This window comes from Lepeophtheirus salmonis, chromosome 9 (genome assembly GCF_016086655.4).
Source record: "Lepeophtheirus salmonis chromosome 9, UVic_Lsal_1.4, whole genome shotgun sequence".
NCBI classification, from domain to species: Eukaryota; Metazoa; Arthropoda; class Copepoda; order Siphonostomatoida; family Caligidae; genus Lepeophtheirus; species Lepeophtheirus salmonis.
In genome coordinates this window covers 956,035-980,305 of record NC_052139.2, presented here as the reverse complement: position 1 = coordinate 980,305, position 24,271 = coordinate 956,035, and the positions used below count along the sequence as shown (strand labels likewise).

The 24,271-nt window shown below is 30.5% G+C and overlaps 1 protein-coding gene across 1 annotated transcript in view; it reads right to left on the bottom strand.

The window, feature by feature from the left end:
* Nucleotides 1–23,009: 23,009 nt before the first annotated feature.
* The window catches only part of LOC121124249 (SET domain-containing protein SmydA-8), a 48,354-nt gene continuing 47,092 nt past the window's right edge, over nucleotides 23,010–24,271 (bottom strand). The window contains exon 5 of the mRNA XM_040719403.2: nucleotides 23,010–23,751. Within this exon, the coding sequence (XP_040575337.1) occupies nucleotides 23,284–23,751 (468 nt within the window). The 3' untranslated portion in view covers nucleotides 23,010–23,283. The remainder of the gene's footprint in view (nucleotides 23,752–24,271) is intronic.

The window sequence follows — 24,271 nt, the reverse complement described above, 5'->3', positions numbered from 1 at the left end:
ATGTTTCTTGTGAGTGATTGTGATAAGTGTAACGCTACTCAAAGTATAATATTATAACTTTTTTAGAACCTTGATGGAGATCTATGTACAGTCTACATACATACCTATTATAAATAAACCTAAAATATTTTTTTTTCATTTACAATAAAAAAATGGTTAGGTTTTAATTTCTGAAATTTTTTCTTTTTATAATTAGTTACAAATTATTCAAGCTATAGCATGAAATTATTGATCTTATAGAAGACTAAGGCAAAGGAAAAATATGAAAAATTGAATTTTTAGTAAGGTAAAAAAAAAAAAAAAAACGATTCAGGCAATTATGGCTACTTTCGCATAGAGACAAAGTTTATAATTTTTTTTTCAAAAAAAAATGTGTAGCAAAAAAAAAAAACAACAACAAAAAAAAAAGAAGTCATGTCATAGAAGAGATATCAAATGCTACAGGTGCTTTCGGAATAAACATATGATATTTTATGAATGTAAATAAAATACGTATGATATAGAATATGTTCATGAAGCCGAGACGAAGTATTCCAGAGTTAACAATGATCAAAAAAACCATGTTGTCGAACAAGTACAGACCAATTATTTGGATAATCAAAATGAATTTTCTCTTTTATAGATAAATGTGCTAAAAGAAGATGAAAGAAATATTTGTACATGAAATGAGTCTCCAAGTCAAACTCGAAAAGAATGGTGAGACTCCTAATTCCAATTCAAAGAAGATTTCTTCTTCTTGTAATAATAATTGTTCCATTTGCTTTCCTAAAAGATTTTATGGTTTTTTAAAAGTAGAAATATATCTAGTTGACTCTTATTTCAAATAAAATCCTTAATTTTTCCTTCGTTTAAAGACTGGAGCTACGGCTTTTGGGGACAAGGCTACAAAATTGATTGGAATCAAATTCGAACTTCTTCAAATGAATGAGTTTTAGTTAAGTAAATGCCTATGAATCGAATGAAAACTCTACTTTCTTTTTTCAGGCAATTGTTAATAAACATTCTAGATATCGTTCTTCGTAAAACAACGATTCCATTCTTCTCTAAATCATATAAAATATCCTCGGTATTTGTTCTGGGATTAATTTGACTTCCCTGACCACTTTTCTTTGATATAAATCTTCTGAGAAGCAGTTTATTTTTTGGTATCTCAAGATTAAAAAAGAAAAATATTAAGGAAGCATGTCCATCACAAATATATGTCTTAGTAACTTTTGTCAATTTTAATAACAATGTATAGAAAAAATAAAAAGGGAGAGGCTTTGTCAATGAGTCGTTTTTTGGTGGAATGTAATGCAGAGAGGCAATGAAAACCTAAGAAATACTATTTCCACGTTGTTTCTTCTCTATTGTACTATTTCCATTTTAAAATTTTTACTGGACACACTCAGTGATGCATACAGCATGTCCTGCCCGTATGTAAAACAACAGTAAATTAACGTGATAATTCTCACAATTTGAAAAAATATTATAGAGGAGAGCACCTTCGAATATCAGGAAGTTTTATTAGATCAGCTGCAATCAGCGGTCAGAAGGAGAAATGAAGACAAATAATAAAAATCAACTTTTCAAATAAAATAATTATTAAATCTATTTTAACTATCCTTATTCACTTTTTATATCATTAAATATACAATTAATTATATATGGAAAATGATAGATAAAAACCTTAATACATATCATTCGTATGGATCAGGAACATCATCACATTTTTTAAATAAAGTAATTTGAATAATATATATAAAAAAACATTTATTTTGTATTTTTCGATTTTTTTGGGTCATCAGTAAATAGAAGGCCTCTTTTAGATCTTAACATCTATAAAAATCCGATGATGCAGTAATCTGTAATTGATCAGAAGTAGCCAAAAATCTTAAGTAGCCTCCGTCAACCTCAGCTATTTCAACCGTGAAATATGGATTAACATCCTCGTACTCTTGGTAACAACTCATATTGAATTCATTGCTGTTGTATGAGGATATGAACCAAACATGAGTTCCAAAAAAATATTTACGAAGACGTTGATTCTGTTTTCTATAAAAAATCTACTTGAAAAGAACTTCCAATAGGATCTTAAAGGATGCAAATAATGTTTTAATTATTTATCGTAAATGCATATAGATAATTAATGTTTTACCTTCACCACGGATGACTTGGGTTTGATTTTTTATATCATAATCTATATCTATAATAGTAGGTTTGCCATAAAGATATGCATTAATCGATTTGTTTGAGAAACCTGAAAAAAAAAAATTGTAAATAAAATGATCGCAGTGTGGAGAAGAAGTACTTATACCAAGGTCTGTCATAAATTTCGAAATGTTATATCGTGCTATTGCATGTTCACACCACTTTCCTTGAAATTGAGAGCCACTGAGCAAAAAATAATTATATATGCATTTTAGGTATGTATAGTATACTTACAATAAACTAGCAGAACAATAGTCTACAACAAGTAAAGAGGTTAGAATCAAAGCTATGTGATTGGTAAGCTTCATTGTTTTCCGACGTTTATTGAATTAATCTGAGTCCTTTCATATTTTATAGCATTTTGACAAATGATAAAAAATGTCTAACAGAGGAAGGAAGATGGCCAATATATTTTTTGTCAGTTGTTGATGTTTCTGCTTCTCTTCCTCTAATAAGTGTTCTGTGCGTTGATTGGTACAAATAAATTTAGCTCTTTTTAATGAATGAATATACAACAAGATACAATAATGGTAACGACGTGTGAATCCGTAAAATATAAAATATATATATTGAATTCTTAATTTTATTATTCATTTTTTTGTACAGTCAAATAAATACATTTTATAAAAACAATCCATTACAAACAATCAAAAGAGATTGGAGTTTCCAATATTTTATGAAACAGATTTTGCAGTATATATCTACTGTAAAGTGTTAATAAATATATTATTTTTGATGTAATTTTATTTAAAAATTGAGAAAATTTATGATCTATTGAAATGTTTGATTCCCAATAGTATACATGCTATCATTCTTTTGAAATAACAATAATTGAAATACCATTTATTTTTTGTTTCTGAAAAAACTTAGGGTAACTTGATGGACATTATGGCCGAGAAGCTCCAAAGCCAGATTTGGAATCTCCAAATTAGTTCAGAGGCCTTTCCTTCCATTTCGAATGAAGGCCTGTCTACTATCAAGCGTGGATATGAGAAAATGTGGAGAGAGACGAACAATCCAACCGTTTCAATTTTATGTCGAACAAGAGAAATATAAAAAAAGACCCAAAAGACAGTATGAATGCCGTGTGAAACAAATATTAAGGAGCACTTGAGAAGAGGTTTAAATACAGCCTTTTATGACGAACTTAGAAGTTGGAGCTAAATTTTTGAAAGGCCAAAGACGTTTGTGCTCATTTTGCAACACAGATATGGAAACAACGAACCTCTTTTTCTGGGACTGGGACATATTAAATGCCCTGTACAAGCGGGGCTCGCAGCTTCTTTTAGAGAATTTTAAGGCAAAGACTTATCGGGAATATATTTTATCACATTTTAAAGGCAAGGAAGTAGATTTTAGTAAACACTATAATAACAAAAGCCCAAGAGATTCTTTATTCTAAAAGGAACATAAAAGATACTTGGCCACCCTAGACGTTACTAAACTTATCTGAGATACAGGATCGAATAATATACAAACTTCTCCACTACAATTATTGTTGAAAGTATGTGTGTATGTAGTCTTTAACATAGTTGATTTTATACTGGGTGCGGTGAAAAAACCTTTGCACTTCGTTTTTGCTATCTAGGTTTTTGCGAATGCAGTAATATTGTTCAAGTCAAATTTGGACAATTTGCAGTTCTGGCCGAAGAAAATGTGCCCCCTATTCAACAGAGGCCAAACCATTGGACTTCAATTTTTAGGTGAATGTTGAGTCCAAGGCCTGCACTGTCCGTCACCAAAATAACAACAACCTCAAGAGACACTATCAGCATGCACTAGAAAGCCATGCCTGAGGACAATATCTTCAACGGGTACAAGTGCTTCTGTGGCCACGGCAGTAGAAATTTTTTGCATTTAAAAGTGCATAATTTAAGGCCTTAGTTTTGTCCGAACTATTGGTCACAGGTCCAAATAATAAAATTGATCTTTAGAACTTTTCATTCATGCCTTTCATATATAAAATAATAAAAGTTTTTAAAATCCTAACAGATTGTCAATCTGTGAATGCATATATGGTTAAATTCTACATTTTCCTATAGTCTTTTGCAAGGAGAGTCAAAATAACTAAGCCCATTGGCGATTTGGAGCTGAGCCGTGAATTGTTTACTGTCTGCGTTTCGATTCATTGACCTTAAGATCCTCGTCTTCCATGATTTCGGCAAATCCAACTTTTTTTAGATAATTATTGACAATTTCATCAACCACCTCTGGAGTATCTACACCAAAATCCATTTTCAAGTGCCAATGCATGGGACGGACATGCTTGTTTGCAGACCTCATTAAGTAGAATTTGATTTTTTTAAGGTTCCTTTAATTGGTTTGATGGAGTTGCACTGATTAAGTATAAGTAAACATTATAGTATTACAATTACTCCATCTAACCTAGGAATCTTTTTGTGAAATCCATATACATACATAAAGTATTTTATATTTCTTTCTCTAGGAATCATCTTAGATCGAACTCACATTGAGTTCAAGATAACAATATCTCCCGAGCGCCTTGTCACAGAGCTATGGCGATTCCATTGAATTTTCCATACCGAAATTGACTATTCTCATTGATATCGTGAATAATAATTACGTTCCGTCTGAATGCTAAAAGTTCTAGTTGTCCCTTTAAATAATTATTTCTTTCCACAATTCCCCGAATAATATCCACATTAGAGTTGGAGTGGAATCGAGGATTGACCTTCCATAAAAATTCATTGGTTAGCACCCCAGGAGGAAGATACGGCTGAACCATATAAGTCAGATCCTAACATCAACCATCCCTACACCGGTCTAGGAGATATAGCCAAGCACTACTCACTATTCGAATTTGTTGTCAGGTCAATAAAAATCTTATGATAATTTTTGGTTCAAATTCTTGATAAAAGTGTCAGTCCTCCTCCAATTTGAGATTTAAGCCTTTTTACTGCTTCTATGTAAAATTCATAGACACTTTTTTCTTCCTTCATTGGAACTATTTACTAATCTGAGTGGAGAAGTATCCTTATAAACTACCAATGGAATCATTAGGTTATTGTAAATATCGATTCTTTTTTTGCATATTGAAAGATCTTCAGCCTCTAATTCAGGGTCAACCAATCGGAGCCCCCTCACAAAGGATGTCCCATTGTAAAGCATTGCACAAATGGGATTAAAATATTCTTTTGTTAAAAAACTTTTCACCAATTTAAAGATGAAATAATATGGTAAGGAGTCAAAGACCTTTCTAAAATCCGTCAAGCATAGGGACTCAAAGTGAAGAGAAGAATATATTGACTCAGAAAGAGAAGAATATATTGACTCAGGAAGAGAAGAAGGATCTCTAGTCATTCTACTAATTAGCACTTCGAAGTATCACGAAAATAGATCCAAGGTCTTATTGTGTGGAAGAAGTTGTGAATTTGATTTTTAATAAAATTTTCTATATGGATAAAGATTGGTCGACGAAGGATTTATCTTCATGTCTTTCAATAGAAACATGTTTTACCTAAGAACATAGTACTTTTGCACTCCCTAAATTAGCAACATACATTCTGGAAGTAAATTTCTTTTGAATATTTTATGATTTGAAAAGTTCATCTGGATCCATTGAAAGCACATTTTGGGCAATTTATAATGGTACTCGTCAAATTATAGAATCTGAAAAAATCATTCGTATAAATAACTTTATAAAATAAAATAACTTGTCTATAAAAGAAAGTAATAAGTTAAATGGAGAAACTGATATCCTAATTTCCGAAGGAATATAACTGGAATGGGATTTTTCTATATAAATATAATGCGATTCTAATGTTTTTGTATTGATACTATTGATTTTAACAGCAAAACTTTGATATTTTATGTCCGTGGATATATTTGATACTCTATTTCAAAGAGAAAAAATGCTCTATTGTCTACAAATGTTAATTTCAAAAGAAAAAATACGAATAGATTACACGGAATCAAAAATTCCACAAATGTTTGAGAATAAAGAAGCCTACCTGAATAGAATTTCAATAGGATGATTCACTAGTCTAAGCAACCTCATTTATACACTAGGATTTCTTATGTATAGTTTGTTTAATTTAATTGTGGGTAATAATATTTATAAGAAATTCTTAATCAATTCGAAGAATCCACGAGTTGTTTTTTCTAAGTTCATTCTCGAAAATATTAAGGAGACCAATGACTTAGAAAATCTTTTGTATATCAAATGTTATTATTCGATTGAAGAAATATCTACGACAGAATTTCTTAAAACTTTTTCATTATTTTTTTTTCCTTCCAATCATAATAGTTACTTAAGAAATAATAAAAGAAGCATTATTCACGATAATCCATCTACAACAAAACTTTGAAATGATCTTTTCATCCAAATGAACGAAATTTTTTTACTGGCCTCCATAATATTAATTCATTGTAAAATTATATTTTCTTATATTCTTTTTAGATAATATTAAATATCAATAAGTATACAAAAATACGTTGTGTATATATTTATTTGCATTAATAACTCTTCTCTTCTCTTGCTTTATTTAGTTTCCCCCTTGTGCACACCTGAAAAAATAAAAGCTTGCTGTCCTTCTTTGTAATTGTCCGTGGTTGAGCTCCTTCCCATTACTACAAACTATTTGCTTTTGTATATTTTCGACATTTTTACAGGACCTTGAGGAAAAGTTTGCAATTTTTATTTAAACGGCATTAACATCCGTTTGAAATTCATGAATCTCATTGCTTTTAATCCTGTGTTTGATCTCAATATTTAACTGTTCATTGCTATCCTTTTCGTGTCAATAATCTTTGGTCCTATTTTCATCATCCTTGGAAAATTCATCATATTTGTTAGAATAACTAAGATAAGGTTTGCATTTTTTTTCAAAAAGGTTTTTATTAACAGGCGAATGAGTTCCACGTTTTTTTTTTTATTACATTGAAGTTCTTTAAAATAAGTTTTGCATTTACTCTTCGTATGGGTGTCTGGTGAAGTAACTCCGTAGTTAAATGGCTTGAAATGAATGAAGCAAACTCTTTCATGTTGACTTGGCTTTCAAATAGATCGTGGAATTGCTTGAGTCTATTCATGATGAATATCTTCTTTCTTCGGGAATACATGAAGAATAACCACTGGATACTTCCCTTCCCACAACATATTTTAGGCATTCTATTGGACCAGCGGAACTCAAGAGGACACGATACTCGATATTATTTACTCAAAGTAATTATTAAAAAGAACAGAATAATACAATTTCTTCTCTCTATTATACCCACCGATGTAAGCTTTCCTTTTCTGTAAAAATTAGTTTAAGTCCATGTATATATAGTAGCCCTTGGATTATGTAGCTATTTAATTCATACAAAATAAATAATTATTTTGACAAATTTCATACCATTTAAAGATATGTAACGAAAATACATAATATAATATATTCGAAAGGTATCATTTACTAAAAAAACATGATAAAGTTTAATTGATTTCCGTGTTAAGTTATTTTTCAAACTTTCATGAAGTAATTCTATAAGCATTTAAAAGTCCTACTTAAAAATATTAAATAATTTTATAAAAGAAAATAATTATGAGGAAGGAGTTAAAAGTTCTTTGCTTCAATATGGAAATAACTGAAGCTTCTTTTTGATTAATCAATATGTATTTATTAAAAATATCTATATTATTCAAGTACAAATAATTATTTTAAAAGCTAGAAAATTGTTCAAATATTTTTTTTTCTATTTTTTAGATTTATTATAACATAATATTTTTTCAAATTTACTTAAATTTCTATTACATAAACCATACATATATATTATATATACATATATATAAATGGTGAGGTTTAGTTATACTCTGAAAGTTCCGTTTATATAATTATTGCTGTCTGATATTATGTCATATGTGGTGCGTCAATATAAAAACAATATTGAATAAAATTTAAAAAAAAGGAGAAAAACACAATTGTTTTAAACTTTCATTTATACCAGTGTAGTCTGAAAATGTTCACTTTCAACGTGAAGATGGCAGTACATAAAATATTTCCACTACATATAAATGTAAAATTTTTGTTATGATAAACAACATCTTTAACTTTAGTTTATAACCTACATTTGATTTAAGAAACTTATATTGGCCCCGATATGACCTTTTCATATAAAATCTATTAATATAAATTGTTGATGATTTGTCAAAGAATACAATCCTCCGAATTTGGAAAAAAATCATTCTGGCTTGCTTTAGTGTTGATAAATTTTCTTTTATTGTCCTTTTATGCCAAATAAATATCCATACTACACATAATTATCATTTTGAACCACAAAAAGTATCTATTAAATGCTTAAATAAAGGACCTATTGAAGAATCAAAAAAACAATTATTCATTCATAGTTCCTTTTTGAAAGATTATTAGAAATTAAAGAAGAGTGAAAGGTTTTTAATGATTGGATAATATAAAATCCTTAGAATATAAATACATAAATTAAGATAAATCAACACTAGAAATGAAGGTAGAATAAGTAAAAGTTGTATTTTTAAGAGTTAACAAGACAGTTTTTGTGGTCCAAAATGATAAATAGTTATAATAGGATTTCTGATTTGCATCAATTCATAAAAAAAGTATACTTTAATATAATATATTGGATACTTGTTAAAAAAAATGAAATGAGAGTTGAGTGGAAAAGATGAAGAAAACAATAAAATTGCTAAAAAGGAAGTGTCTGTGAACCAAAGAATAAATATCCCTGAATGTACATATAATTGAAGATTGTAAATTAAAAGATGCCAAATTAGAAACTGCTGTTTCACTTTCGAATACTTTATTATTATTAATGTCAAAAAATCAATATTTTTCTAGCTGTATTCAGAGGATTTAGGTTCCAAAAATAATCAATATTTAGAGAAAAATTGTTGTATAAACTATTTTTTGAAGGGTAGAACAGTATGATATAAATAATTTGCAGATATTATAATTAATTGTTCACGGTATAAAACTAACTGAATTGATTGTTGTATTATTCACCTCTTAAAGAGATATCGAAAAATAAGTAACAAAGTAACCATATTGTTCAGTTAATTCTAAGAAAAAAGTAATATAAATAAATTACTTTTCCTACAGAGTAATATGTAAGAAGTAACTCATTACTCAAAAAAGTAATATTACTTCACAAATCATTCAATAAATATATTTTTATTAAATATTTTGGTGACACATGCATAAAAACCAAAAATTAATAAATATATTTAAATATTTTCATTTATTGCCCTTTTTAATGATTTATGAAATGAAAAGGTTAAATCCTCTTAAGGCATTTTATAATGATTTTTACATAAGAAAACCAATATATCAAATGAAAAAAAAAAAGTTCATATTTCAATGTTAATTCTTTTTAGAACATCTTTGTAGAATAATGACTAAAATAAGGATTGTTGTAACCATTACGGTACCGAAAGATTCAAGTTCTTATTATTCATGAACGTGACAACTACTGAGTGTCACAAATATATAGTACACTTTTTAAAATTGATGTAGCATGTAACTGATTAAAACAATCGGATAAATCCTTTTTTTTTTTTACGTAATTGCATAATGTTTAAACTAATTACTCTAAAACGTTAGTTTAAATTGATTTTATTATTATTAACTATACTATGGATGTCTTCTGTAGGTTTAGGGTCTCCAGCACCAACGTCTACAAGCTCATGTGCCTCATTGGAGGTTATTCCAAGTGTACAAAAAGAGCAGTACGGCCCGAATCTGTCTGTTCTAAAAGATTTGTGCAAAATGTCCAAATCAAAGTGCATGAGAACCCAAAAACATAGATTCACCAACTGAAGAGAAGTAGTTGATTAAACCTAAGATAGAGCCTCCCCTTACACCCACTAGATCGTCCAAAGCTAAATGAAGAGCAAGTTGGAGTCCAAGGGATTCTCATCAAATGACTTCTGGTCACTGTCAAGTCCCAACCTGAACCCCTAAACTATATTTATACGAATGTTGGTCAGAGGCATGTCTTATCCAACACCTAAATGTGGAGTGTCTAGAAACAACTCTTGATCTCAATTGGAACAACATGTAGACCGACAACTCCAAGTTCGCCTGGATGTTTTTCCATCACCATTTTGAGGCATACATCAGTGAAAATGGTGGAATCTTTGAAAAATAAAGTGATGAAACACATGTTTTACTCTAAAAAAAAAAAAATATTATTATTAATGCACATCTTATTACCACAATAGATCTGGATAAAATTGTATTAAAAAATGTATTAGATATTTAAAGACATTCCATATAAATTATGAAATTGAATTACAACTGATAACTCTTTCTTGTTCAATTGAAATATACAAAATGGTCATTTATTTTACGACTAAGAAAATTAATCATTAGTTTTCAAAGATGAAAGAATTGTATCTTTTATTCGGTTTCATTCTTGATTTGATTCTATTTTTTACCTTTTGTATTTTTAAGTGTTTATCTAAGGATCCAAAACAAGACTTGATTCATCCATTTGGAATAATATAAGAGGGAAAGTTTACAATAAAGCTCTTACGGGACTTTAATGTCCACTTGAAATTTTGATACTAAATTTTTTACAATAATGAACAAACATCGAAACAAAAATATAAAGGTTCCTTTTTTTCTAAGCCTGGTGGCAAAACGTTATGAAAGATTAACTTAATATTCCGTTTTAACCCGATAAAGCAAATTATTAACTGTAACATGATTGATTATGTTCTTTACAATTTAGCAGCTCAATAAAGCCCAATTGATTAGTCAATTATTTGCATTCCACTGTTATTTAAATAATTTAATTGTTTTTTTCCCCCAATATTTCTATGATTATGTTTGGCAAGATATTCCTAACATTTTTTTATTTGTCTAATGATGGAAACGTATTTTAATTATGAAAATCCGACCAAAAAGGATGGGATCGCCATAGCTCAGGGACAGCACGCTCGAGAGTTATTCTCTTGAACTTGATGTGTGTACGTTCACGCCCCGGTGATTCCTAGAGAAAAAATATACTACACGTATATTTATGTATATGTATATGGATTTCACCTAAAGATTTATAGGTTAGATGGAGTAATTGTAATACTATAATGTTTACTTATACTTAATTAGTGCAACTTCATCTAACCAATTACAAGAAGAAAAAAAAGGACGGGTCGTAAAAACAAGCCTGAGCTCCCACCCGCACTGCTCGCGTCAAAAGAGAGAGAAGTCTTCTCATCAAAATTTGCCTTCACACCCACTACCACTTTAGTTTCTTATTTATCTAAGAAAAACAAAAATGTAGTTCTTCTAAGCACACTGCACAGAGACGGGAGCATTAGTAATGGTGACGATATAAAGCCAATCATAATTATGGACTACAATCGAAACAAAGGAGGTGTGGACAATCTAGAGATGGTAATTGGAGTATACAGCTGCAGAAGGATGACTGCCCGCTGGCCCCTGGCCATATTTCACAATATCATTGACGTTTCCTCTTACAATGCCTTTGTAATTTGGAGAGAGATCAATCCGACCTGGATGTCTCACAAGAGCCACAAGAGAAGAGTGTTCCTGGAACAGCTAGGAAAGGCACTTGTAGCTCCACTCATTGAAAGAAGGGAAAATGTTCCCCGAACAGAGGCCTCAGCTCAGATTGTGAAAGCTTTTCAGAGTTCTGGACTTCCGGATCGACCTGATGATCAAGCCTCAACTTCTACTTTCAAAGCAAGTAAGAAAAAAAAGATGGCTGTTTTGCCCTAAAGAGAAGGACAATAAGACGAATAATACATGTTTTAAATGCAATAAATACATATGCAAAGGCTGTTCCTTATCATACTGTTCATCATGTGCTCAATAGATGAATTTATTTTACTATTTCTATTATTTTGTCATTGTTTAGTAAGTATTTATAATTATTTAGAGGAAAATTGAAAACAAATAAAGAAAAAAATTGCTGTCCCATATTTTTTTATTATTATTTTAGCTATAAAGTTGATTTGGGCAGGGTAAAAACAGTCATTCAATGATATTTTTTTTCTGAATTAAAAAGTGGTTCTTCTGGCAAACTGAATTATAGTCGTTAAAATATTAAAAAAAAGTCCAATAATTTTATAGCAAAGTATAGAGGGGTCATTTTGACCCAAAGGGCAAAAGATGTGTACAGAAAATGAAGACAACTCAAGGGGTAAAACAGTTTATTTCACCTCAATGGATGTTGGAATTATTTTTGTACCGACAGATTTTTACTTGTTCAAACATGTACTAAGACATATCGAAATTTATTCTTTTGATATATTGGAGCAAATTAATTCTTGTATTGTAAATAATTTTGCAATATTATATATCGAATAAAAAGGCCAGCAAAAACCTCTTAAAGTTGGTAGCATTTATCTTAAACTATTACGCTCCAATGTGGCTTGCAATTAAATGTCAACCAAATTGCTATGATGGTTCGAAGCATTTTCAGCTTGAAATTTCACCATCAAGATTGATCAAGATTTGGCCCCTATTGTACAAAAATTTTTATCCCGAAATTCTTTCTTCGCTCATCATGAAAATATATTGTTAGCAGCATTGGTAGTTGAAGACTAAGAAGTTCGTAAATTTGCATTGAACAGAGTCTTGAAAGTAAAAATTTTATATGACCCCATAGGCAATTCATAATTCCTAATAAAATAAACTATGAATCAAATCATTGCTAGGCTATTAATTCCATATATAATATTGCAAAATTATTAACTTATATATACTAACTTATATAAAATAAAAAAAATAAGATATCGGCAGAATTTTCTCCTTTTCATAAGTAATTTTTATCTTTTATTTACATCAAACAGAAACCTTTCCAGACAAAAAGGGGGGTATAATTTTTTTTCTCCCGGATTTTCTTATAAAAACAGATTTCTATTTACCCTTCACAATTTTTGAGGGGTAAGAATGCGTGATAGCTCAATTTTGGGCTCCTGTGATACCCCCCTAATGTACATACTATAACCGTAGCTCCAGCGTTAATAGATATCTTAGAACTTATTTAATTAAGGAAGGGAGAGACTTGGAACTTGAACAATTATATTAATTTTTTTGAATGCATTTCGCGACCCCCACTTTGGGAACCCCTATTCTAGAGCAGTGAGTAGCTTGGCTAATATTAAATATAAAGTGTTATAAAGGTACAAAATCTTTATAAAACTTCCTCAAGATTAAAAAAATAAATGTACATATTCTATTTTTTACACGGCGTTAAGATCAAATCGGTACTTGGGTGTGCCAGCGATTTTGTTATGATGGAACAATCCGATGATATCTCTTATTTGCTTACAGAAACGATCTTGTATCAACAAACTGTAATTAAGTTTTGGGCATCATAGTGACAGCTGCTCCAGATATAAAGAAGATTTAAATGACATCGACTTAGAATCCGGCTACAAGACTCAGCACCTTACCGTGTCTCAGAAAGGTCGGTGAAGAGGTTAAGTGAGTACTGCTATGAGTTCTTCGGAAGGAAATATACCCCCAATATATATTGGTATATGGTATACATCAGGTAACATAATATACTGTGAACCCGGTGATTGTTTTTCATAGATACTTACCTACTGATAAACTTTGCTTTATAAATATATAGATTGTACACATAAAAGCAAAAAATACTCATATGGCAATAGGATAGATGCCATCTTTATAAAAAATATCTAAAGTTCCATGATCTAACGAAGAACATTGCCCTTTCTCTATTTAAATATTTAAATAATCATTAAATTTGTGAAAAACATGGATAATCATGTTATCAGCTATATTTTATTTTTCAATATTTTATAACTTTATTAATTTATAAGTTAATACCTATTCAAACTTATTTCATAATTTTTTAAATAGAATGAAAATAAAGTTACATACTTAAATTTATTTTCAATAAAACCCTTCATTTGGCATATTATAAAGATTATAATATAAATATTGAAATTTTTAATTCTAAACTTTGTTAAGTATGTCAAGTTTGGTAAGAAAATCCTTTCCCAACTAAATATTTACAGATAAAATTAAATGTTTTGATACAGATTAGTTATATTAAACTATTTACATCTTTAACTTATTTAATTAATGTTAAAGTGACCGTTAATGACAATTGCTTACACACATTTTTCTACAGAGACTAAACTTTTTTTTTGTTGAAATTCTTTCAATTCTTTTTATATAAAATGAAAGTACTGTTATAAAAAACTATGTTGAGGCTTATGACATGTCCTTCTAAAATGTATTTTGTTTTTCGTGTGGTTCTCTTAGAAAAAATACTTACTTCAAACTTTTTTAAGTATGTAGAATAATATCTAATTGCAACCAATGCTTTTATGACAAGGTTCATCAGTAACAATTTTTAATTCCCATTGAAAATTGACTATCATAATGGATGTCGTCATTGGGACCCCAAAATATAGGAATATGACGATGAGTCATAATTAAATAATCTGAATATAGCTTAAATAGATAAGGAATCAATAGAAGAATAATTTTTTTTTATTATTTATGTATTACATTTAGCCAAACAAATGCACACAATGACGTCACTATAAAGGGAATGAGAGAGTTACTGAATAAATTTACTATCTAGAAAATGAAGCTTTATGAAAAAGCAAAACATAAAAACTTAGTGGCATCCTCCTTTATATTCTTCTCCAAACTTAACATGAACATCGTATCCCTCTTTAAATTATGCCCTTCACTTTCAGACATCCTGGAGAGGTGTTGTCCATATTTTTTATATTGACCAAATTAAAAACCAGGCTCCTGGACCACCTAACAATGTCCGTAATTTTCACCACATCAACTCCAGCATCTAAGAGATCTGAGATGTGCACCCTTTTTATTTGTTGCTCGCTAATGATGATAAAATGACTGAATGATTAGTATAGTTTGTTTATGTACAAAGAATGGCGGAAACAGAATATTCAAAAATAATCACTAAATCTTTTCATAATAATGAGAAAATAAACATAAATTAACAGTCCACGTTTTGCTGCCCTACCCTGTGTATAATCACTTATAAAATGTTTTGATACTATAAAATTCTGGTAAAAAGCTGCAAATCATCTGGTAGTTAGCCACATAAGTCAATTACACTAAATAGTATTGATTGAATTTCGACTTTTCACGTATGCATTTTTTAATACTGAGATAAAAAGGATGACGTGCGGTAGACATGGACTGCTGTCAAAATATTTTTAATCTGATCTGTTATTATAAAAAAATATATCGTATGATCCGATATTGGAATAAGAGCGGAATTATATTAGGTAGCTAATTTTTTATTTATTTTCGGAAGAAGAAAATTAGATGTAATATTGAAAATACTTTGCAGGGTATACTTATAATTTTTCCCACATCTCATACTTTTTCTTTTTCTCTCGAAATTGGAGAAATCGCCGCCAGCGGAAAGTTGAAATTCAATGATCGCAACCTCTTAATAATAAGTTCATAACTGGATGAGATTATGCCTTATGGAGTATTTGGGGGAAGAAAGGGAATTTTAGTCCATTTGTTGAAAAAAGTTGTATTATCTTACCAAATGAGAAGCAATCTCCTACGGCCTCATCACTCAGTCCTTGGATCTACAACGAGTCCCTTCCTCCTGATACTCCCTAAGAAACAAGCCATCAATCTACTTTGATGGTGTAACAACTTGCTAATTGTCCAAATACCTCGAAAAAGATCCCCCTCCAAATCAAGTTACATCAGGATTAACTGTAGGGGATAACCTAGAAGGGCTTAAGCTCCCCATACATCAAGGACGGTTTATGGAAAATATTCAAAATTAAAAAATGGGTAAATAAAAACTTTTATAGAATTTAAATTTTGTAACACAAAAAATTTCTTTCCTCAAGTTGAAGGCTGCCCAAAAAACCTTATTTTTAAATCTTTGTAAAAAAATTAAGCATCCTGTTGGATCTTATATCGATGTTTTTTCCTTATTACTAAAAAGTTGCAATAATTGAAATTCAACTTTCCCCTTATGCGTTCTCTCTCTCTTTCTAAATACACTCAAATCAACAATTTATTTGAATTGTGATATTATCCTAAGTGAAGAAAAAATTCCCAGATTTTTTTTTGTAATCTGGACAACGAAATTATACAATTTAGAGCACAATATAATCAGATATTTTATTGATAAGGAAGATTGATTATACTCATATATAATTTTTTTCAATGTCTTTAGAGTTGTACATATAAATAAACAATGAAAAGATAAGCAGACATCCAACCCATAATACCACCAAATGGTTGTTCAATACAAATAAAAAAAAAAAAAAGATTTTTTGGAATTCAAATAATATTTTCATTCTAATATATATTTGATTTTTCGATGATTTCCTAGGAAAAAAATTATGTCTAAAATTTACAAATACGGTAATATTTTAGCGTAATTTTTTTTGTATGCGAAGAAGTTTATCAAGTATTGAATCTGTTTTATTTTTTGGGAAAATATTACTATTTCTCTACTTTTTCTTCAATTTCTTGATTATTAGATTATTTATATAGCTCCACATGTTCTATGAAACTTGCAAAAAAAGTATACGAAAATTATATACAATTTAAGACATTGTCACATAGGCAACAATTCGACGTTTTCGGATAACACCTTTAAAACTTTGATGGGTCTCAGTAGAGCGCAAATATCCCCCTAAAAATATTTCCCTTAAATTTAACATATATTTGAGTTATGTATCTCATTTTGTTCAAAAATGATTGTCGATCATGCGTTTTTAACGTTTTATGTTACTTTTTTATTTTTTCGTTCTTACACTTAAATACTGAAGCTGTTACATAAAATATATACATAAATAAACATTTTAGTTTAAAGTTAAAGCTTGGGGGTAAGATTTGCATATCAATGCTACTAAAATTTACAAAAAAGTACGTACCTGTAAAATTAATACTTCGGAGGTAAAAAAATGCGGCATTCACAATAAAACAAAGATAATTTATGAAAATACTAAAAAGTCTCAAATTTAATTTTAGAATGTTGTAAAATCTTTTTTAATGTATGTAAATGGTGTCCTGAAGTTTATGGAAGATACTTAATTTCTTCTCCAGCCAAAGTACGTAAATTATTTCTCAGAGACGGAATGATAGTGGAAAGAGCAGTATATTTTGCTACTGCTGCAATAAAAATTGCTCTCAGATCCTGAGTATGCAACACATCAATATTTGTTAGCTATTAAGGCTTTAGAGTTTAGTAAAGCAAAATCTAAAGCATTGGTGTCAGATGACACTCCTCTGTTCCTTTTGGAAATCCCAAACTAAACCATACCTTTTGCAATGTCAGTATTAGCATGTTCTAATCCTTTTATATTTAACTTTAATAGAGACTTTAAAATACCCACATCCGGACAATCCAGAAAAACATGTAGATTATCATAAAAATTATACCTCAATCCTTGCATGGAAGAAAAACATAATTATTCCGGCGGAGATTTGGAATTGAGTAGTAAGCTTTCTGTCATCCTTCAATCCTCTCAGATAATTTAATATTTTCTTTCTCCAGTTTTCTGGAAGCCCTAACAGCTTGATATGATAATCACAATTTTTTTCCCTACATCTGATGAATTGGGAATTTTCGTTTTAAGATGACAAAGTTAAGGTATAATGTGAGCATTTGCTGCTCTTGCGAGGGGAAACTTGAATCTTCCGTTCCTAAATGGAACCAAATTATTAATATCATGGGAATGGTAAGAATTCCATTATTGATTGCATATTCCTCCAGAGATGCAGAATTTTTGATGTTAGTGAAAAAAAAACTTTTCCCTAAATTTTACAGATTATATCTATTAATGCAAACTTTTTGGGAGTAACCTCCTCATAGCTTGAAGAATATAACTATGACAAATAGAGTCCAAAGCTTTTTTGAAGTCTATCCCTATGATAGCGCAATTTTTTTTTCTTGTTTTAACAGAATCAATCACAGCTTGAATATTTTGCGAAATATATGAAATTCGTACGTGATTTAAAAACCCATTCTGTGCCATTCCAATTTTTTTATTCAATATAGATTACGAACCGTTATTGGTCTCTAGTTTTTAGAATCAGTTCCGGCACCTTTTGTAGGAATGAGGACTATTCTTCCATTGGTTATAGATTTTGGCATTTACCAAGCTTTTCCAAAGCTTTACTAAGGTGTAGGAGATAAACTGCACTTTCCTCGGTGGAAAGAGTAAAAATTTATGTTACTTTGACCTTAGGTTCGGAACTCACAAAATGTAATGACCTCTAACTATTTATATATAGGGTGAGACCAAATAATTTCCTTTTTTATAATGGATGGTTTCGTTGTCGAGGCAATATTTTAAAGCTTTCTTGGAAATACAATCAGTCGCTATCATGTGTTAGAATAGAAAAACACGTACGTTTACCATCGAAATAAAATTTGTTTTGGTACAATAATTTATATAATTGAACTATTTGTAATAGGATTTATGAAGATAAGTTAATTACTTCAATTTCTTATATATTGTATACTTTATATACAAAACACGATTTTTTCAATTTATTTTCATTATTTGCAAAATTTTTGAACGCAAATAACTACATGGGGGATGAATTTAAATAGCTGAAACTGTTGTTATCTGAATGTAATGTTATGCCAAAATTATAAATTGGTGCAGTTTGTTCAAATCGGGTAATAGTAACTTGATTAATTTAGAGCAAACCAACATTTTAGAAATTTGCAGAATCGCCAAAAGCTAATTTTGTTAATAAACTAATCAAACGTATGAAATAAGATATCTGAATGATTACATTCTGCATCTTTTTGTATCATATAAGTATTACTCTAAAATCCTTAATTGAAAAATTATTAAAAGAGAAACAAAAAAAGGAAAAATCAAAGTGATAAAATACAGAAATTCGATTCATTCAGTATATTGACAATGGGGCATGTCAACCCATCTGATATTATTCCTGCTAAACATTAAGTTTAAATCTGTACTATCCTTACGAAAAAAAAAAAAATTGATTTATAAACTTCATTTTATTATCGTGTGGAAATAGAATGTTTTGTTGCCGCACCCTGTACATACCGAGTGGTCCATTAAAATATGAACACTTTGTATGTTAAACTTTAACAATATATAATTTATTAGTTATTAATGTAATTTCAATAAAATTTATACTATAAATAAATGTGTGTCTAAGCACTGTTAATAATTTATGTAGTTGCTCTTAGCGGGAATGATGTCTTACAGTCTGCAACAGAAGGCCGGGCACCCACTGTAGATGTAGTTTCTATCATGACGTCCCAGTACAGACTGACAATGGTAATTAAGGCCTCGGTGTTTGGATGAAGGCCATTTTTGTCCTTTCCCTGGGTATACACCGAAAAGGTAAAGTCAAGGGGGTTGACATCATGGCAGTAGAAAAGCCCAAGATTTCAAAAAAAAAAAAGTTCAAAATAACTCAAAAGACTCATTAAAAAGACTGTTGCAACTTTTAGAGATGTGGTTCTTTCATTGTTGGTGTTAAAAGTGACCTCTCCACCCTCAGAAGGCTCTTTTCACCCACTTTTTTTTAATGCTTTCAGGATAGTCTGGTGTAAAACCCTGAGATCTCTTGCATGGACCCTCATGGATTGAGGGGATTGACCTAGGCTATTTTTTTAAGCTCATCCAGATCCAGTTTTGCCTTTTTGATAGATATCTTCTTTCTTTCAAACGTTTCTGACTTGCTGACGGCTTAGACGTTGGTCCTAGAGACCCGTAACTCCTTGTAGTCCGCAAATAGAATTTACGGTAACATTCAAGTGTCATTTTTTTTCCAGCTTGTGTGTTAGCTAGAGAGCTCTGGTTGGTTTTGTTTTGTAACTAACTGATTATACTTTAACATTTCGATGTATAAATTAATTTTCTATCACTCAACCTTCATTAATTATTGAAGTAGTAAGTGGACAGATTTCAATGGAACACCCGTATACAGGGTGTGGGATATTAAATCTTGAAAATTTATAGATAATACTTATTATAACTTATTTCCCAAATTTAATTCAGCAATTCAAAAATCTTTTGCTCCTACATATGTAGGGCTCCATCGTGAAATAAATTACTCAAATACCACCTCCAGTAGTATCGAACGTGACTCAGAACTGGGCACATGAACTGATAAGAAACTTCTTGTCCATGTTGGCTTCTGCCGCGAGAATGGAAGCCCGCAAGGAGTCAACCGTCTAATGTACACGTTTTTTTGACTATTTCTGTAAGAAATACCACACAAAGTAATCCAAGGATTTTAAATCCAGCGAGGAAGGAGACAACATTTCCTCTTTCCAAAACACTTTAGGAAGTCGGGAGTGTGTTTATTTTCTGTCAGAAAAAGCATGAGTCTTCCGCGCAGGCGACCCCAACCAATCAGACTCCCAAATAGCTTTGGTAACATCATAAACATATGAGTTGGGCATCTTCTTAAACTGAAGAATCTCCTTGGGGGTGTAAGCCCACAAGATTGGCCTCTTGGCCTTCGTATTTGAGGATATTTCAAAGATTTTGTATTTTTTCTTATACAACTTTGTCATATAAATCTCATGGGTACACATTCACAAACATAGAAATCTGGCAAACCAAGGTATTCAGCTCAAACTTGTTACAGATTTCAATTCCCTCCCAGTAAAATCTTTTTAACTTTTTCCGTAATCCTACCCACAAACAGATAAGCAAATGACTTGGACCTAGGAAAATAAATTGTCTTCATATAGTTAACGTATATAATCCCTCTACAAAGTTGTATGAATATAAATTCATAACTTTTTCCGTAATCTACTTACAAACAAACAAACCAAAAATGATTTTTTTAAGGCTACTCCTTTATATACTTTGTTGTTAGCTACTCAGAAATTAAAAGAATCAACAACTTTCCTCATATTTAATAATATTATGTCACATGGATAATATGTAAAGTGTAGACATATACATTTGTAATTATAATTTGTAATATATGGAGAGAGATGATGTCTCTCTGGGAAACGTAAATCATGAGCTAATGTATGTATATTTGTAGTTACCTAAGAGCATCATTACACTAATTTGATTCTATGTGTATACAAAAAAATGTTTTATATGAAAATAAAGCCCCCCTTCTCTAACTTGTTTATTTAATTATGTAAAAAAAAGGAATGATATATTTGTATTTGTTCTATACCTTTATAGGTATATCCATATGTACATACAATATCTAAATAATGTATGTAATCTATGTACTATAGTAAATTTACAATAACATTAACATCTAAACTCTATTTATTTTGCAGAATTATAACTCATATATGATCCAAATATAAACATATATAATACCATTACTAAACTACGAAAAACGTGATTTTTATGGAATCAAGATAAATCAACTCAAAAACAATTTGTGTTATGTTGAAATACTATTTTTAGATACATTTTTTATACATAACGTCTTCCTTCACAAACAATACTAACCTTGGTAAACTCTAGACAATATTAGGCCGTGTCCATGGGAAAACACGCTGCTATGAAGATAGCTCAGAGCAAATTTGGCTACAATTCTTCTCCAAGACGCCATAAACTGCGATGTTCCAGGGGTGTAGATCAGGAGGAGAGTCACATGGAGGCAGACAATGTAAGTTTTGGTTCATTTTGCTCTAAGGGACTGTAATGAACTGATTAATGTTGTAGACAGTCCGAATAGAGAATCCAACTGTCTCCTCTTTCTTCTTGTCACTGACATTGGCCTGGAGGCAATCGCACAGGCTTCACCATATTTATTGTTAAAAATCCAAGTTTGTTTGAGAGGAGTGTAAGATATTATTTTCCAATTCGTTCAAAACTCCAAAGTCCAGTGGGCTAGGGCTGGAGGAGGTCTATAAGGAGACACCTCAGAATTCAGCATATTGTTGTATTAAAATTATTGGTTCTTGTTGGTTGTATGGGATGTAATAGACTTCTTGACCTTGTAGGCTGTCCAGATAGAAGTACCAATGGGTACTAATGACACTGCTGCGGTCATAGATCTCACACGAGTTGCCTTTTTTGATATTGCTCCGACGTTTATACACTGAGCGATATGGTTAAAAACAAAACTTGCATATTTTTGTTTCAACTATCGGTTGGCTCCGTAATGAAATCTCATTCACCAAATATACATTGAGCACAATATTTTATAAATATATTTTGGTCAATTATAGACTTTGTAGTCAAATTTATGATATTTAAAACTCCCATTAAAAATTTTCAGAGATAGAGAAGAAGACTATACAAACACTGCTCCATAGATTGACGTTATTTGAGTTATTTGATCCTGAGAAGGAGTCTATGATATTAATTAAGGTGGACACGCAGCTTTGGATTCGAGTTGAATAATTCTATTTGTATGCTTTGCCACGTAGAGTACTTCCTGGACCTGAGAAACAATGTTCTCTTTTTCGAGACACTCGACATATGAAGGGGACATGACGACTAGCCAATCCATTTGGGGCATTCTCACTCCGTAGTGCCGCCATACCATGTCCTCCACATCTTTTAACATATGTACAACCATTTGGCAAAAGTAAAAAAAATATGAAATGATGTCTCCGCCTACTTTTTACAGAATGAACACTTTCTATCCATTTTTGATGAAAATTGCATACGGGGTTTTTCAAAATTACTATTGGTTTACATTTGTAATCGATACTTGATTTTTGAGAAAAATTGATTTTAGTTTCTTTTTTATATAAGGCTATGAATCTTCATTAATATTTTTGTATGTAGTTCAAAGAATTTACCTGACAAGGTTGAAAGGTTAATGCTGAATGTTGTCAATTAATTAGTAATTCTTTTATTAATAATAACGGATTTTGTAAGGTTTATTACTCATGGCTCATGTTAGTTGAATATATTTCGATTAAAGTATGTATGGAAACAAAATTTTAAACCCTTGGATCTTTCGACATTAAACATTCATATATATCATTGTGGTTTTTTTAATAATGAAAATGGGTTAAATAAATTATTATGATTATAAAGAACGGAAGGGATTATTTAAAAAATACATTCAGGAAATAATTTTTTAACTTGAAACAAATACTCGTAACTTGAATAAAATGGAAAAATCAAGAAGGACTCAAGCCCAAATGACGAATGAATATTATTCACTATGTATTTGATTTCGAAACATTATCCTCATCAATCGGTGGTTTCTTTAATATAGAGGAAACAGAGTTCTCTGTCAATTTTGTAAAACCCCCCGTTAAACATTTCTTTGCTTCAGCTAATTTTCGAGCACAAATATTAAGTCTTTTGTGAAATTCTCTCTCAGTTATTCTTTTATACTCATGATCTTCCTTGGAGACCATCATTAGAGGATAAATCATCTCTTGCAATATAGTACCTCTCCACTTTGTATAACCAGGATCCACACGTCCTAAAGTTTCTAATACGGACATACAAAGTTGAATCTTTCTTTCTTTTTCAGGTCGAGTTAAAGTCTCTTTGGCTGCATACACGTGGATAAGGTTATGCATGATGTCAATAACGATATAATGGTTGGGATGTAGGAGTTTTTGATAATGGTATAACATTTCCTCCAACTCATCAATTGTCTCATGCTCTATGGAACGAACCTATAATTATATGAACAAAAATTATATAAGAAAAAATAATCTAGTCATAAATTTGTCAATAAATACATACAAATTTGTAAAATAATGTACAATTTAATTATATTTATACATAAATATCATCAAGAAAGAAATGAACAATTTATTATACTTAAAATATAACCACATCTGCCTTTACTGTGTCGAGTTGGGACTCAAAACTTGACTAACTAACGAAAAACTAATTTTTATGGAATCCAGATGAGACAACTCAAAACCAATTTGTAATATATTAAGCTATATATTTTATTCAGTATGTCCTCTTTAATCAGCAATAACTGCATCGACAATCTGACGAACAGATTGGCAGCTCTTGCCGATACATACAATTGCGTTCTACATTGGCATCATGGCACTTGACAGCGATTCCAAATTTGTATGAGAGTTGTGGTAGACTTTATTCTGTAATACACTCTAAGCGTCAAAGTCAAGTGGGGCGAGGTCAGGGCTGGAAGAAGGCTACATGGAAGGAGGTCAGAAGTTA